Below are 17,026 nucleotides of genomic sequence, written 5' to 3'. Positions count from 1 at the left end.
CTTACGTTTTTTTTTTCGGGGGGGGAGGGGCGGGGGGAGGCCCTTTTTCTAGTTTAGAGCAATAGCCCCTCCAAATGTCTGTGCACGTCCCTGCATACAATACAGAACATTGAAGTTGTATTTGACAGATAGCATTATTATATTGTTCACATGTTCTATAACCTTGTTGTGAATTGGTTTTATTAAACACAACTTAATGAATTAAGCTGTACCCTCAGCTGTACTGTACTGTGTGGTTATTAGCTAATGGTGCTAATATTGCTAGCATGCTAACATGTCAAAGAGAGATCATAAACTTGCTAAGAAATAAATAAATTACACCAACTTACCATTATCATCTTAGCTCAGTTGCTTATTCATATATCTCTTTATAGAAGTGATTTTACCCGTTACTTTGACCTTTAATCTACACACTGACAGATGTGCTTTTATCACGTTGCCCGTAGCCTACGAGGAATTCGACTTGGAGTTGTTTTTTTTTTTTTTTAAATATAGTAAAATATAGCAGTATTTACATTGATATAGAATTGGAATAAAATATGTGCTGTATAATAACAACAAATACATTGTTTGTTGCAGTAAATATTTCAAACTCCATCAGTCATTTCGTCATCTGCCTCCTATAGAATCCTTCCTCACAGAAAATAGAGCCCCATAGGTTGTGTAAAACCGTTCATTAGGATAAAGTAGGTCAACGCTGTTTTAAAAGGCCTCCAAGGCTTCAGCATGATGCAACGCGCCATTATACACAGATTACAGTCTCAGATGCCTAATGTTAAAAACGCACATAAACACCACTTAAGGGTACGTCATGTCTGCGGGCTTTGTGATTGGTTGACGCAACAGGAGAGTGGTTAAAAAAAAAATCGTCTTTATTTCACAGAAATCCCCTCCGTAATCCAACAGATTCCCCAGAGCAAAATGTAGAAAGCAAAAACACGCACGCCCACGAGCTTTAGGTCCTATTGAAAAGCATTTTTAAAGGGCAAAAGAAAAAGCTTTTGGGTGTCTGATTGGCAAATGACAGCTTGAGGATGGAAGGCGGGAATTAAATGCGGTGAAGAAGTGAACAACGTGGTGTTAAAGTGAGGATAAAACCTTATTTGCATTTGTATGAATGCACGTTTAGTTTCAAAACGAGACATCCACCTACACAGATGTGAAATGTAATAGTTGGAAGCTGTTTTGGAAAAAATCAAGACAAAGAATTGCATCATGCAATATTTATTTTCCGTGTGTAACTCAAATTCTGCATTGTTTACAAAATTAAAAAAGGGGTGTACCTCGGAAACAAAATGTACAGATCAGAGCCTTTCCATCTCAACATTACTATATTCTGTTCATAAAAAAATATATATATCTTAGACTAGATCTGTCTCTCGTATATTTAGCTGAATAAACATTAGTTTCTCCAAAATAAAAACACTTTCTGGTTGAACATTTTCATATAAGGTGCATGACGATAATACAACATTACAATACTTAAAGTGCAAACATCAAAACATTTCAATGTAGAGATCGAATGATATTAAAGTGTCTCATAATGTCAGATTTGCTTTCTATAACACTGCTTAATTAAATGTGTTTAATGTAATTTAACAAAGGAACAACATATGGAGGATCATTAGTGCCAAATGAAAAACATATGCGTTTGATTTCGATACTCAGGAATAAATTGCGAATAGATTCAGTCTCTAATATTTGACAATAAAGCAGTCACTTATTATAAATGCAATATTCATTTGACCACTTTAAACTCAGCAAACACACAGCCTTCATTTCCCCCATATACAATATACAAATGATCAAAAAGAAAACATCAATAATGGTTTGGTTTCACTTTTCAATGAGTGTCAGTGAAAATCAAACACAGTAAGAACTTGTGATTATGAAATTGTCGCTAACACAACAGTGAGACCGATTTATAACAAGCTATCTTATGAGAATAAAGTGCAAGTGATTGGAATATTCTTAAATGAACTGTGTTGAGGCATTTTTCAAGTGCTCAGGTTTGGAGATAAAGTTGCAGATAAAGCCTCCGAAAAACCAACAAAGGTTAGTGCAATAAAAGTTTTGCACCTCAAAAGTGTTCATTTCGTCACTAGAAATTGGGTTGTAATCACAAGGGGATGGAAAAGGCAGTAGATGATGAGGCTGTGGAAAAATATGGTGGCAGTCTTTTTGTATTTGAGGTTTTATTGGGCCGAAGAACTTCCTCCCAGGTACAGGTTTGTTCCAGTGGAGAAATCACATGACATCACAGTAGCTGCGAAAGTCAGAAAAGAGAGGTTAGGACATTATTCTTTCAAAAGGTAAAGCAAAAATAATGATATAATCTAATCTCCAATAAGCATAACAAAAATTACCATTAGTAAAAAGCTAACGTTAGGCTATAACTAAGTACAGAACGGTCACATGGCATGACCAACGCTAAGCTAATGGAGGCTAATGTTAGCATGATGACGTTTAGTCGTTTAAACACAGATTTTATGACAAATTGAAGCTTTGGAAATTCACCAGTGGGATATTTACTGACATATTTCACGTCGTAGAACAAAACGTGAAAATCTGCTCAGCTTGTGTTAACCACAGAGCTTATTTGAGTCTGTCTGAAGAACAGAATATGTAAAATGCTAACTCATAGTCGGGTGTTAGGAGTCGTTCCTGCAACAGTCTTTCGCCACTTCAATAGTGGTTAGTAAAAAGTTGCTTATTGACATACTGTGAGCTGTTTTATCTGGATAGAAACCATGCATTGTTGCTACATATAAATTATTTAACAACCACTGTGCCTAGATAAGAGTTTAAGGTGTATCCATTTCAAATATTGACACCTTTTTCGGTTTAACAACATTAATAAAAGCCTCCCACAGCACGGTGCCAATCAGTTATGAAACCATCAAACATCCGGGTTCAGCACCGCTCACAGTACGAGAAGTACCTTTTTGTTTTGTCAGCTTCCCGAAACAGTGGGTGTGCTTTAACACATGACTGTAAATCAACATGGCTTCACTGTTTAATCTGTCCTTGTCTTTACAGCTTTATGCATGGATTATACCACAGCCCAAATTGAACTTGGCATGTTGCTGTTACAAATGCTCTTCCAAACAAGAAGAGGGGTGTGTGCAGGAAAGTTGGTGTGTGTGCAGCATTCTGTTTGGCTATGGATCCAAACAATATCCATATGAACAAACATGGAATCAAAACAAACAAACAAAAACAAACATTGCATTTCCCACTTTGAGTTGGCATTTATCAGCTTGGATGGAAATACAAGTTCTCAAGCAGTATGAAGCACACATTAGATTTTTTTATTCCATCAATCAATGCAGCTGGCTGAGTCTCTTTCTCATTAATCATACATCTGATGTGGTATGACACTGCAAATAAATCACCTGCAGGACAGCAAGCAATACAGCTGTGGTTCCTGAAAACATCTTACTATGCATGTTTAAATCACTCACTAGATAAGTTAAGGTTCATTCTGGAGCACGGGCTCATGATACCAACAAACATACGAGCAATGGACAAAGTACACAAGTCCTTAGCGAAAGTTCAGCGACTGCTGCTCAGATATAACTCAAATAAAACACGCCCTATAATGCTTGTGTGGTTGTCTCCTTTCGTGTTGTGTGTGTTAAAACGTTTGTGTGCATGTAAATGGTCTGCAAACGCTAAAATCCCCGTGTTGCGTATTACGTAACCAAGTGATATACCAACGTAACACTCACGCTTCAATTGGCTAGTGCTCCAACACATTGTACGGGATGGCTAGGGGGCGGGACATCTCTAAGCTGGTTGACCAAACACAACAGAGCCAGCCAGCTAACCAATCAGAGCAGACTGGGCCCTGGTTTCAGACAGAGGGTGAAAAGAGGTGCTGCAGCACAGACAGTATGAGAACAATAAAGAGCTTTTTGAACATTAAGCATGGAGACATGTCCCAGAGACACTACATACTGATATACACCTGAACATCAGCAGGAGAGGACTCTTTAAAGTAGAGACACTACATACTGATATACACCTGAACATCAGCAGGAGAGGACTCTTTAAAGTAGAGACACTACANGGATTTAATTTCGGCCCGAAGGATAATTTCTAGGGATGCACCGAATATTCGGCCGCCGAAAATTAAAGCCGAAAGAGCCTTTTTAACCATTTTCGGCCGATAATTTTCGGCGGCCGAATATTCGGTGCATCCCTAGAAATTATCCTTCGGGCCGAAATTAAATCCACCAAGGGCCGGATTTGACCCCCGGGCCTTGAGTTTGACACATGTGATTTAAGGTGACACTCTCTTACAATAATTAATTGTTTCTACCGACATGTTGACCCTCTGATGATCCCCTGCAGGCTACTATCATGCTGACCATTTATTTAAGGTAGGAAAATACAAGTAATACAATGACATTTTTATCAAAGCATTCCTGCACCACAACCTTGCTGTCCACCTTGATGCCAAGTATGCTTCAAACCCAAACACTCTCGCGATTCGAGGTACCAAGCATTTCTATGTAAGAAGACAGAATGGCCATATGGCTTTTTCAAGATTAGTGATTGGCAGTCGAAACAGACCTCTAAAATCTGATAGTCTACTATTTCAAGTTGCCTCAAGACCCTATTGACTTGAAAGTTTATTTTGGTCTTTTTTATGGAGCGTTCCCAGCTGTTCATGCCACGCAATCTCTTTTAAATGTGTCCCTAATAGTTTCACCAAAGTATACTTGAAGTACTGTTTCTTATTCCAAAGCAGCCAAATGCAGACTTTTAATGCATTTCATGACCTACTCTTATGAACATCCCTTGAATTGCATGTTAACACAGGGCCCTGTACCATGAAAGCTGACAAATGAGGCGCTGTGGCAGAATTCAATATGACAATCGTGCATTAGTGAGTAATGGATGGAATGAGTCACTTACAAGTTTTGCCAGATTCGTCCGAGTCGTCAGGGCAGTCGGGCTCGCCGTCGCAGAGCCAGGCCTCGGGGATGCAGGTGTGGTGATCATGACAGTGAAACTCCCCAACGTCACACAAGATGGCTTCTGGTTTGGCATGGAGAGAGTGGTGGAGAGAGTGGTGGAGAGAGAGACAGAAAGAGATGCAGCATGAGGCAATGGTAGTGAACCCAGCGGGTGACATGTTTCACCAGAAAACATGTGCACTTTAACATAAGTGTGAGTGAAAAAGGAAGTTGCTTGGGAAAATTGGACCTTGGGAAAAGGTTTGGTCCTAAGAAAATTATCGTTATTATGTCACAATCAATGGAAGCAGGAATACAAATGTTTAAGGGCAATGCTTTTCAACCTGTGGCAGCTCCATAGTGAATGAGGCTGGCAATTAATACTGTATTTTTTCAAACCATTACTTTGTCAGACTGTACGCCATACATGCTTTTTCAGCACACAGAGGTAGGCCATGCAGGCATTGTGATTTTGACACGACAAAGACACGGTGTCCTTCGCTCCTTGGTAAACTATTAAAAAGCAGTTTGGCAAGTTATTTTTGCCTCCTTTACTGTTCTGCTTTGATTTGATTGTGTGGACTGGGGGGAGTTCAGTGAAAGACCACTCAACTAAAAAGTCATCATAGCCTTTCAATATAGCGAGCATCCGTCAAAGTGTTGACATGTTTCCCGCCGGTAGCTGTCACAGACTCAGCTCGATCATTCCGTGAAAACACATTGGCTTTTTGCTAAAAATTTCACAATGTGACACGCTGCTATTTGTCCTAGCGCCGAGCAAAAAGCGGTAATTTGTTTCTAAGCTTAATCCACAGACAATCAGACAGGCTCTATAACTCCCTCCCTCCCACGCTCTCCCTCTTTATCTTCATCTTTTTTTTGTCTTTTCCCAGTGTTCCTAACCCATTAGTAGTGGGAGTGGAGCAAGTGGGAGATCAGGTCTGCGCCGTTTGAACAGTGGGAGTGATAATTCAACGCACCGCCGCTTCACTAGCCCCCTGCAGCAAATTCACTATACCAAGGGACAAATCTGAAAAGGTCAAACACCTCATCCTTTCTGCCCTCTCCTATTCCCAAATGATGCAATATATCTGAAATCTTACGATTTAAATCTCTTTTGAAATATTCAAAGGCTTTTTCTTTTTTCTTCAGGGAGGTGTTCTTAAAAGTGGAACAATTAAAATGCTGTTGAGCTGGGACAGGGGTTTCTCAAGGTAGCGTAATGCAGGAGGAATAGGCTCATAATCATGTGTGTTGCCTCTAAACAGTGGAAACAAGTGGGGACCTTGCCAAATTATTCTTGAAACTTCATAATTATGCTGAATATTTTTTATTCTAACTCAACACATTTGGCTGTGGGCAAATAATCTTAAAAGAATAATTGTATCTGCCGAAAAACATGCAGTTGTAAAACTATCCCTTTCTAAACACACACATAACAAATTAACTGCACATGGGCAGTTTGACTACATTATTTGCATTCCCTCTCAAAAAAAAAAAAGTCATCAATGAGCACACGCTGGGTCTGGAGGATGGCAGTGGCATGCTCATCTCGCCAAAGTCTCTAAAGGGAGAGCTCTTTCGCCTTTAAAGCCAAATTGATTGCCGTTGAAAGGCAGAAGGTCTGTGGCAGAAGGGCCATTTCCTCCTCTAGAAATGGAATCCATGAAAAGGAACTGCTCCTGGTCCTCCTGGAGCAGCCCGAGCCAACTATTGATATTCTACTTCCTTTCATGCCTCTTCACCTTGAAAGCTGAAGGGGCAAAATATGAGGCTACCGAATGACCTTTTATGTCAATTCATCTTCCCCGTTCTGCTGCTCCAAGCAGCCTCTCCTTGACACTGTCAACGCAGCTGTAGGGGGGAAATAACCAGAAAAACACACAGCTGAGGGGCTCCCTCCACTCTTTTGTTCTTCTTCAATATGCTATTTGCCTGAGAAAGATGCATAAAGGTACAGTATTACAGCGTTAGGTATCAGATTATTCTATACAAACATCAAATAAGTGGCAATGGCAGGAATAGCAAAGAGGTGAGAAAAAAAGGCTGCAGCCGCCTTCAGAGAGTGGCCCATTACCATAACAGTGGGAAACACACAGTGGCACTCAGCCGGGCACATTATCATGAGCTTCATTCCTGACACCCAACAGCCACCACTGGCACAACATCGTGGCTCATTAAAGCCATTGAGCCTCTGAAATGTGCCAGCTTTTTCAGAGGAACAAAGACTTATTTGGAGGCAAGCAAACAGGGAAGACAGGGTTTGCTGAAGGAGCACCAGCCTTGCTGTATATATTTCCATCATGTTTGTTTTGCTTCAGATGAGGTATGAAACGCGATGACCCAATTACTAAACGCGTCCGGTATACTGCAAGACAAGCACTTAAACACATCTCTCCATCCTGCTTTTTTTGCAATATTATACTATAGCTTCTGCTCTTCTATTTGCTCATCCCCATTACAGTCTGAATTACACAAGGTCTTTATTTATCTTTCTAAACAATATTATATTCCAATGGGGTAAGCTAAAAACCACTCGGGCATTACAATCCCCCGAATTGCATCATACCCGCAGTTCACAATAAGGTACAGTGGATAAGTCGTAAGCCACAGGCCTATTCAAACAAAACCAGTGTAATAAAAGCAGCAGTGTAGTACACAGTTCAAAGTGGGGAATTAAAAGTTAGCTGTGTTAAAAAAAAAAAGGGAAAGAAAAAGAGGCCGATATGAGAATATTTCTCACCCAGTCTGGCCTATCTTACAGTTGCAGGTTGAGGAGAAGTTATTTGCAGCTCGTCCAACTTGCTCGGCTCTACATAGAAAAGAAAGCTGTGGTTGGAGGGCATTGATACTGTGTATTACACCTGTGATGCATTCAGGGTGCTCAAGGTCAGCAAACAACATAAGAAAAACAAGTGGGAGAAAACAACATAAATATGTTCACGCTCCAACATATACACTCTTACAATAATTCTATACTCTTAAAGGGATAGACCCCTATTTGAACCCTGGGTGAGCGGAGAGGCTCACATCATGTAAAGACAGCGTATTCACCAGAATGTCGAACTGTTACTTTAAAACGAGAAATATGCATACATTTTCTTTTACTTTAGCGAAACTATACCCTAACTCGCATGCTCTTTGGGGCTTCCCCTTGGTCTACAAATGATAAAATCCTAAGGTCCAAAGGGAGTTTTTCTCCCACAACACCCAGCCTAAACTCCTCCATTGGACTCTTTTGTTTACTTCCAGTGAGTTTGAACATTAAAGCATTCAAACATGTCACAGTAGAGGCAAAACATCTGAATACAAAGCTGACAAGTAGCATAATAGGCCCCTATCAGTATAGCTATCACTGCTGTAAAGCTTTCCACCTCCAGTACCTGTCAAATACTTCATACTAAATGCTGCAAGAAATGATTGGTGTCACGATCTGTCTGTGTTGTGTTTTGTCTTGTCTTTTTCTGTCTTTGGTTTCCTGTTTTATTCTGAAAAGTGTTCACCCCCTGTCTTGCCTGTTGCTTTCTGAGGCTGCTCTGGCTGAGGCGCACCAGATGGCTATGGAGAAACCAGGTTTAGTGAAATTCTTACCTGGCTGGATCTTGGACTTCTCGGTGTGTGATTCCCGGCCTGCTAGCCCCGCCAACTACTCTCCTAACGGGGGTCCTGCCAATCCTATGTCCTGTGCCGTTGGAGGTTCCATTGGGGGTCCTGCCAGCTCCATGTCCAGTCCCGTTGGAGGTCCCGCTGACTACTCTCCTGCCGGGGGTCCTGCCAATCCTATGTCCTGTTCCTCTGGGGGTCCCGCCGACAACTCTTCTGCCGGGGTTCCTGCCAACCCCTTGTCCTGTCTGTTGGAGGCCCCGCCATCACCTGTCTCGCCGGGGGTCCTGCCAACTCCTGGTCCTCTTCCGTGGGGGATCCTGCCGAAGCCTGTCCCACCGGCTCCAGTTCCTGTTCGGCCGACACCGTGTCCTGCCCGGCCTCCGGAGCTGTCTGGTCTTCGCCCTCGAGCCCGGCCCCCTGAGTTCCCCAGCCGTGGCCTTCGCCCTCGAGCCCGGCCCCCTGAGTTCCCCAGCCGGGGCCTTCGCCCTCGAGCCCGGCCTCTGGACTCTTCCAGCCGCTGCCTTCGCTCTCATGGCCGGCCCCCTGAGTTCGCCCGCTGTGTTTTTAGTATTTGATATTTAGTATTTTACTTGAATGTGCAATATGACCTTGCCCCAAATGACCTGTCACCAATGACTTGTCACTGTCATAGGCCGCTACCTATTCTCTACTGGGGCACTGTAATACATTACTTTAAACTTTGTATATTGAGCTATTGTATATTGCATACTTTTATCAAGATGTATCTGTATTATCTGTAATGTAATTTTGGAGCAACCTGGCAAAAAGAATCTCCTTCGGGATTACTAAAATTCTATCTAATCTAATAAAGTACTTCTTATTTTATCTTTAGCACATTTTGTAAACACGACTTTTATTTTGAAACTCTCCACCGGATTAGCTGTGTGTTATTGCTGTGACCCTGAACGCACCACGGCTGGAAGTAAATGTACTCCTGTTGATAGAAAGTGGGTTAAATGTCGGAGTGTTTGTGCAGAGTCACGCTGCCTTCAGACTGCAAGGAAGTGACTTGAAACATCTCTCAGAGGAACATGGAGGAAACAGCGAGTGTGAAGTACTTCAGACTTTCACAGATAGAGGAGCAAAACTCCTTCAAATCCACCTGGATCATCATCAACAACAGCGTGTACGATGTCACCAAGTTCCTGGAGGAGGTGAGGAGTCTAAGTGTTTCTGCAGGTTATTGATCCGCTGGAGTTACAGTGTTTCTGCAGGTTATTGATCAGCTGGGAATCCTGCAGGAAAACAGGAGACAGGAGGCATTTAACGAACTTTAAAGTGTGTTTCTAAGGTGGAAATAACTCCCAATGCATGCATGGTTTAAGAGCTAAGAAATAAAATAAATCGTAAATATATTTACATAGATTTGATTATTTATTTTATCTATGTTTGCAGTGTATTGTAAGGAAGTGGTCAGCGCCCTCTAGTGGACAGAGTTTGTAACAAGCCGTTTCTGTTTTTTATTTGACTGTTTCTCAGAATATATATTTTTTAATATTAAATGTGGCTCTTTTTTGCCCGGGAAGACTCTTTGGGGAACCCCTTGTATATACAAAATAATGTAAATAGACTTTAAATCCCAATCAATATCCCACATCTGACTATAATGTAAATTGTTAGTCATACATCTGATTTGCATAATTACATATTCCACAATTAATAAAATATTCAATAAAGCTCAATTGCAACCAATTTAAAAAATAGAAATTAAATTAAAAAATCATTTATTTTAGAGAGTTATTTTACATTGACAAATAACTTCATTATATGCAATAAATAATCCCTTAAATTAGGATATGTTTGATTATGTTAGCAGTTTATGGTTAAAATAGTATCAGCGCCCTCTAGTGGAGAGAGTGTGTAATTCTCTCCACTTATTTTTTATTATTGGATATATTTCAGTATCAGCCTGAATATAATTGGACTGAATACTAATGTATAATAATCTCTTTAAGTGTACAGAGGTTAGCAGGAGCAGGAGGCATGTGGCGCAGTGGGTTAGTGCGTTGGTGTTGGGATCAGGTTCAAACCCCACTGCAGTCAGCATGTCGTCGTGTCCCTGAGACACTTCACCCCAAAGTGCTCCGGTGGAGATTGCTCACAGTATTGAGTAGGTCAGTCACTTTGGATAACAGCGTGTAACTAGTGACATGTGATGTGAAGACGCATCCATCCCTGTGAAGAGGTGTAGAGACATGTTGAGTGAAAAGCTCCTCTCTGAACCCCATATCGTTCATGACTCATCACTTTATTACATCAAACCTTTATCTGAGACAAACTCCTTATTCACTTCCTAGTTCTTATCTTCTATAGTGTCAGCTTGTTGGACTAAAGCTTTATGACGGTTTGGACCTTTGACTTCTGACCGATCGCCTCGAAGACTTGTGGCTTTCTAGATTCTGCATTAAAGTCACAGCGTTTCTATTATTCAACCCGATTGAAACGCCACAAACGTACGTCTACAAGTCTCCAAAGTCACTTCTAACATGGTGTTTGTTCCTTTGGTCTGAGAGGTAATGTTTCACTGGAGGACGAACGTTCACCTCTCCTCTGGTTGGGTGGTAAATCATTGCCCAAGTGTTTTATAGAGTTTACTCAAGGGCAGTTTTTATAGTTTGTAATCCTGATTCAAACACAGGAAGTGACCCAATCTGTTCAAACAGGAAGCTGTGCAATATCGGCACCTTAAGAGAATCAATAAAGAGTGTATTTAGGACATGTTAACCCCTTTCTCTGGGTCAGGTGTAAATAACACCCTTCATGCTGATCTGCCTGTCGGTGTTCTTTTCCCCATAATGACCGCCTCGCTGCACATGATCCCGCTTATCACACGGCCGGCACATTCTCAACAAAGTAACGATATGACTCCCAATATTCATTGAAATGCGGTAGAGGTTTAATGCTCCATGGAGAGAGAGAGAGAGAGAGAGAGAGAGAGAGAGAGAGAGACCAGCTGACTGATAGAGGCAGTGAGAGGGTTAATGCTCCATGGAGAGAGAGAGAGAGAGAGAGAGAGAGAGAGAGAGAGAGAGAGAGAGAGAGAGAGAGAGAGAGGGTTAATGCTCCATGGAGAGAGAGAGAGAGAGAGAGAGACCAGCTGACTGATAGAGGCAGTGAGAGGGTTAATGCTCCATGGAGAGAGAGAGAGAGAGAGAGAGAGAGAGAGAGAGAGAGAGAGAGAGAGAGAGAGAGAGACCAGCTGACTGATAGAGGCATTGAGAGGGTTGGTTTTGGCGGCCATTTTTGTAGTTTTAAGCAAAGATATCCGCCTTCCAGTTTCACACAGAGCTAACTGAAAACCACTTCTGTTGTTATTATTATTTAGTATTTGCTGATCTCTGAACGACTCAGTGGACTCGTGCCTAATGTGAATTTCATAATGACTTTAAAACACATTTACCAAACTAGAGCTGTTACGGCGGCCATGTTTGTGGTCCAAACCCCAAAATTCCTGATTGTTACCACGAGATGAACTGAAAATCACTTATTTTATTATTTGTATTAATTCTATGAATGGATTTATGGTTTCTGCTCTATTTCTAAAAGCTCATTCATATTTTGTGTTTTTTGACTTAAATCCAACCCTTAAAACACAAAATCACCAAAAACTAGAAACAAAACGATGCCTTGAACAGAAAATCTCTTCTTCTGTTATTGTTGGATGTATTCCCTGACTGATGGATGTTAATAATGACCTTAAAACACCTAATCACCAAACTAGGGTGTGTTTTGGCGGCCATTTTTGTAGTTTTAACCAACAAAAACTACAAAACACATCTCTTTTTAAATGTATTTCCTTGATTCTGGATGTAACTGACAGAGGGTGCGTTTGTTCCCAGCACCCCGGGGGGGAGGAGGTTCTCAGGGAGCAGGCGGGAGGAGACGCCACAGAGAGTTTCGAAGACGTCGGACATTCGAGCGACGCACGAGAAATGGCTCAAGGCATGATGATCGGAGAACTGCATCCGGTGAGAATCAATCAGATAACAATCAGTTCTAATAATCACACAGATCCGTTTGATCAGTCAGGACGTTTTGTGTCACTTGTTGCCTGGGAAGAGGGGGGTGATGGTATTGTTGTTGTTGTTGTTGTTGTTGTTGACCTTGTGTTGTGTAACTGACGGTGTGTTGTTCTGCAGGACGACAGACATAAGATCGCAGCAAAAGAGGTAAAACTTTAACTTCCTCAGTCTCCTCGTCTTCAGATCAAAAAATACGATTAAAACAAACTTTTGTATTTTACGTGTTTCACAGGAATCCTATATGACCACTTTGAAGGATGAGCCCAGGTACACACACACACACACACACACACACACACACACACACACACACACACACACACACACACACACACACACACACACACACAACACACACACACACACACACACACACACACACACACACACACACACACACACACACACACACACACACACACACACACACACACACACACACACACACACACACACACACACACACACACACACACAACACACACTACACACACACACGTACATAAACTAACAAACAAACACAATGATATATCCCAACTTGAGCGAAACAGGNACACACACAGACATCAATGATAACTTATATTTGACCTAAATTGACCGGAAAAGCGTTTAGTTTTTTTTACTTTACCACTTTTTCTTCATCTACAATGATCATCATAACTGCTAACACTACAGTTGTATTCATATTTATTCCCTTCTTTGTTTTTTAACAGTTGCAGAAGTGAAAGATAACTTCCGCATTGTCAGAGATGGAGATGAAGTCACTTTGCCTTGTGACAATGTGATAGATGATCAGGATGAGTGTGAGAATACTAGCTGGAGCTTCAGTTATTCAAGACTTCCAGCAGCACTGACGCTGTTTGAAGACGGACAGATTCACAAAGAAGCCAAAGCTAAATCAGACAGACTGAGAGTTACAGAGAATTGTTCTCTGGTTATAAAGAAGGTCACAGAGGAGGATGCTGGTGGTTACACCTGCTCACAGTTCAACAAATCAGGAGCACAACAAGGCCCAGACTCTCTGGTTTATCTGTCTGTTGTTAACAGTGAGTATTTACATCATAATGTTTTCAAACTGTTTAGTTATACATACAGATTTTTTAACCGGCGTTTACTTAAAGGTGACCTATCATGCAAAAATGTACTTTTGTACGTCTTTTCTACATGAACATGTGTCCCCGGTGTTCCAGGGAACTCACCAAGTGTCAGAAAACACAACCCTCTCTATTTTCCTCCATACCCAAATCTCTTAAAAAGGGGCTGCAACGGATCTGATACAGACTGATCCAGATTTGAACACTTCTAGGACGTCACAGAAGTGGCGCTACGGCTATTGGGCCAACTCCACCAATCAGGAGGAGACAGCCACGGACATTGCCGTTGGAAAGCGCTGGAGACGCTGTAGTACATATGCCAGGCCTGTAGATGGTGCTGTTCTCACAGAATCAGCCCATGATGCAAAGACAGTGTTAAATTGAGCGAAATGAGGAATGGCTAAAATGCATGATCTGTTTGGTATTTTCAAAAAATAAAAAATATAAATATGCCTTATATAGGTATGGTCCTACACTATATTATTCAAATATAGCATGATAGGTCCACTTTAAAGCGTAAGAAGCTCAAAACACATTGTCAACAGCTTGACTTGTGCGTGAGTCGATCTCATTCATCCTTGCGAATTATGGCAGTGATTTGACGTCATGAACACCATTCAAAACATCTGAACTTTCTCTGTGCTTTCGCATTTTCTCCTCCTCACTACTGCTGGTATTTCAAACACTAACATAATGGTGCAATCATTTCTCATGCATTTATATTCTGGGAGAAGCAGCATTAGGCAGCTAATTTGAGCACTTGAGTAATTAGGGCGTCTCTACAGGGTCTGGAAGGCCAGATGGAAAACTTTGCTTAAGAATTAAGCTGCTGATTGTGATGCCATATACAACCACATAAAGTACAACTCATCTCTGTTTAATGGAACTTGTAAGACGTGTTATTTAAGTATTTTGTTGTTTATTGCTTCAACAACACATATTTCCCCTCTGGAATAATTCATGTTATCAGCTTGTACTGCAGACCATATGCTCCGACAATTTCCAAAGCTCCCGTCTTCTCTGCTTTTTATGTCACCAAAATAACTGCCAGCCCTATAACTGGAAGCATTACAACCTTAAGTAGTGCTACAAATTTACTCCAACACAGTGTGAGACGGTGTAGCTTGCCAAGGTCTAGCTTGCTTTAAGGGACAGTCTGTTTTGGATGCATCCTGCTTCAAGCCACTAAGTGCAAGTAAGCCTGTGGTTTCTTTCAGGACTGTAGGAGCCGTGTGTGAGGTTTCTGTGATTGTGCATAGGTATTCTTTACTCTCTAGTGATGGTGGGTGTATTCAATGGAGCTTGGTGAAGTTAGTGATGGGCTGAAGTCGAATAGTCCATTTAGCTTAGGAACCTTCCTAACGGAGTGAAATGACCCGGAAGTCCCTCAGTAGCAGCCATGATAAGTGCCGTTCAAATTCTCTAGATGAAAGGAAAGGAGGTTTCAAACTTCCTTTATAACCTCCTTTAGCTTAGGAACCACTGGACCTCCCTTGACGAAAGGAGAGGAGAAAATGCTGCCCCACAATGCCTTGCAGCCGCAGCATTTGCCGTCACACAACAGTCGGCCGTTCACGGAAACAACCGATTATGACCGAGAAATTATATCATGAAAGTTACGGTGCTTATTAAGCATTTTAAAACGTATGTGGTAAGTTGCCAAAGTGCTTTGTTTTGAACGTTCATCAGTATTATAATCAAAAAGAGAAATATGAACGTTAGTTTTTACTGAAATGATCAAATAATGTCAACATTTCACTGAGCTCTGTGGGGTTTGTTCAACTTTTAAAAGATGTTTGAATGGTGATATACACAGTGATAGGTGTTAAAGACTAACGTTTATAATAAATACATTTGTATTGATTTTAAGATATTTTCATAGTTCATAAAATCATACGTATTGGGATCATTTGTGTTAATGTGGACCGGAGGGAGAGGGTGACGAGCATAAGTTTCACTTTCATTTTTTATTTCAATTCCAATTTTGGTCATGAAGAATATGTTTCTCTGTTGTTCATAAAGCATAAAGCAACAGCATCAGAGCACGGTGCAGAGTCTCTAGATGAGTCCGTCGTTCTTATTATATATCCATGTTGTAGTCCGTTGTATAGAAAACTGTAGTTTCCATAGTTTCCCCACAGCAGCAGACGCACACAATGACGTCCGCTGGCGCATCATAAACACGTTGGATAGTGAAAGTGCATTCGGATTCTCTAAAGTACCGCAGTCTCTTCTCCTAAGTCCTTTTGAATTCTCCTATCCACTATCCCTTAACCCCGTGACGTTTCACTCAGAGGTCAAGGAATAGGAGATAGGGTTAGAATTTAGGAGCTGATTTTTAAACTATCCGAACGCAACCCCGCTCTATCGAAATCAGTCGGAAGTCGCAACGGCTCATTTCAAAATAAACGTGGATTTGCGTAAAAAACTATTTTTTCGGGGTTCGGGTGTTTCGTTGGATTTTAAACAAACAAAGTCTTGGTTTTCAGAATATGAAACTTTTATTTCCAAACTCACACGATAAAATACATTCTTTAAGTTTGTAAAGGAAAGATGACAGGCAATCTGCTCTTCCGCAGCGCCGCCCCCCTCCCCTCGGCCTGACATTATGAATGTAAGCGTAGAGTAATCATAAATTACATTACATTACATTGCATTTGGCTGACGCTTTTATCCAAAGCGACTTACAATAAGTGCATTCAACCAGGAAGATACAACCTTAAAGAAAACAGAATCATATAAGTACATCAGGTTTCATAGAGCCAAACATTTCAAGTGCTACTCAACTGGCTTTAGATAAGCCAGCCCTTTATTAGTATATAAGTGCTTTGTTAGTAATTCTATCGCTCGAAGTGGAGTCGAAAGAGATGAGTTTTCAGACTGCGCCGGAAGATGTGCAAGCTATCTGCTGTCCTGATTTCAATGGGGAGCTTATTCCACCATTTTGGAGCCAGGATAGCAAACCCACGAGTTTTTGCTGATGGGAACTTGGGTCCCCCTCGCAGTGCGGGTGCAGCGAGCCGTTTGGCTGATGCAGAGCGGAGTGCACATGCTGGGGTGTACGGTTTAACCATGTCCTGGATGTAGGAAGGGCCAGATCCATTCGCAGCATGGTACGCAAGTACCAGTGTCTTGAAGTGGATTCTAGCAGTTACTGGAAGCCAGTGAAGGGAGCGGCGTGGTCAGGGCTCTCGACTAACTTTTTTCACTATTCTCCCGGAACCGTCCCGAAATACAATCTAACCCGTCCCGAAATTAATGTGGACCGTCCCGAAATTTAAAATATGAGTTTTTCTACATTATCATTAGCTAGAATCAT

General features: G+C 41.4%; 3 protein-coding genes across 3 annotated transcripts in view; 1 reads left to right on the top strand and 2 right to left on the bottom strand.

Moving 5' to 3' along the window:
* Positions 1 to 4,998, bottom strand: part of LOC104966470 (low-density lipoprotein receptor-related protein 1B-like) — a 1,038,955-nt gene extending 1,033,957 nt beyond the window's left edge. Inside the window, exon 1 of the mRNA XM_010795656.1 lies at positions 4,924 to 4,998. The gene's annotated coding sequence lies outside the window, so the exon portion shown is untranslated. The remainder of the gene's footprint in view (positions 1 to 4,923) is intronic.
* Positions 1 to 17,026, bottom strand: part of slc6a11b (solute carrier family 6 member 11b) — a 112,025-nt gene that overhangs the window by 75,854 nt on the left and 19,145 nt on the right. The gene's annotated exons all lie outside the window — the stretch shown is intronic.
* The window catches only part of LOC104966238 (uncharacterized), an 8,218-nt gene continuing 667 nt past the window's right edge, over positions 9,476 to 17,026 (top strand). Inside the window, exons 1-5 of the mRNA XM_010795421.1 lie at positions 9,476 to 9,745; positions 12,431 to 12,559; positions 12,731 to 12,760; positions 12,846 to 12,913; positions 13,361 to 13,659. Of these exons, the coding sequence (XP_010793723.1) occupies positions 9,623 to 9,745; positions 12,431 to 12,559; positions 12,731 to 12,760; positions 12,846 to 12,913; positions 13,361 to 13,659 (649 nt within the window). The 5' untranslated portion in view covers positions 9,476 to 9,622. The remainder of the gene's footprint in view (positions 9,746 to 12,430; positions 12,560 to 12,730; positions 12,761 to 12,845; positions 12,914 to 13,360; positions 13,660 to 17,026) is intronic.

The sequence above is a fragment of the Notothenia coriiceps genome, unplaced genomic scaffold (genome assembly GCF_000735185.1).
Source record: "Notothenia coriiceps isolate Sejong01 unplaced genomic scaffold, NC01 NC01_scaffold00037246, whole genome shotgun sequence".
Classification (NCBI taxonomy): domain Eukaryota; kingdom Metazoa; phylum Chordata; class Actinopteri; order Perciformes; family Nototheniidae; genus Notothenia; species Notothenia coriiceps.
Note: the sequence above shows the minus strand (reverse complement) of the source record. Positions and strands in the feature narration are given on the sequence as shown.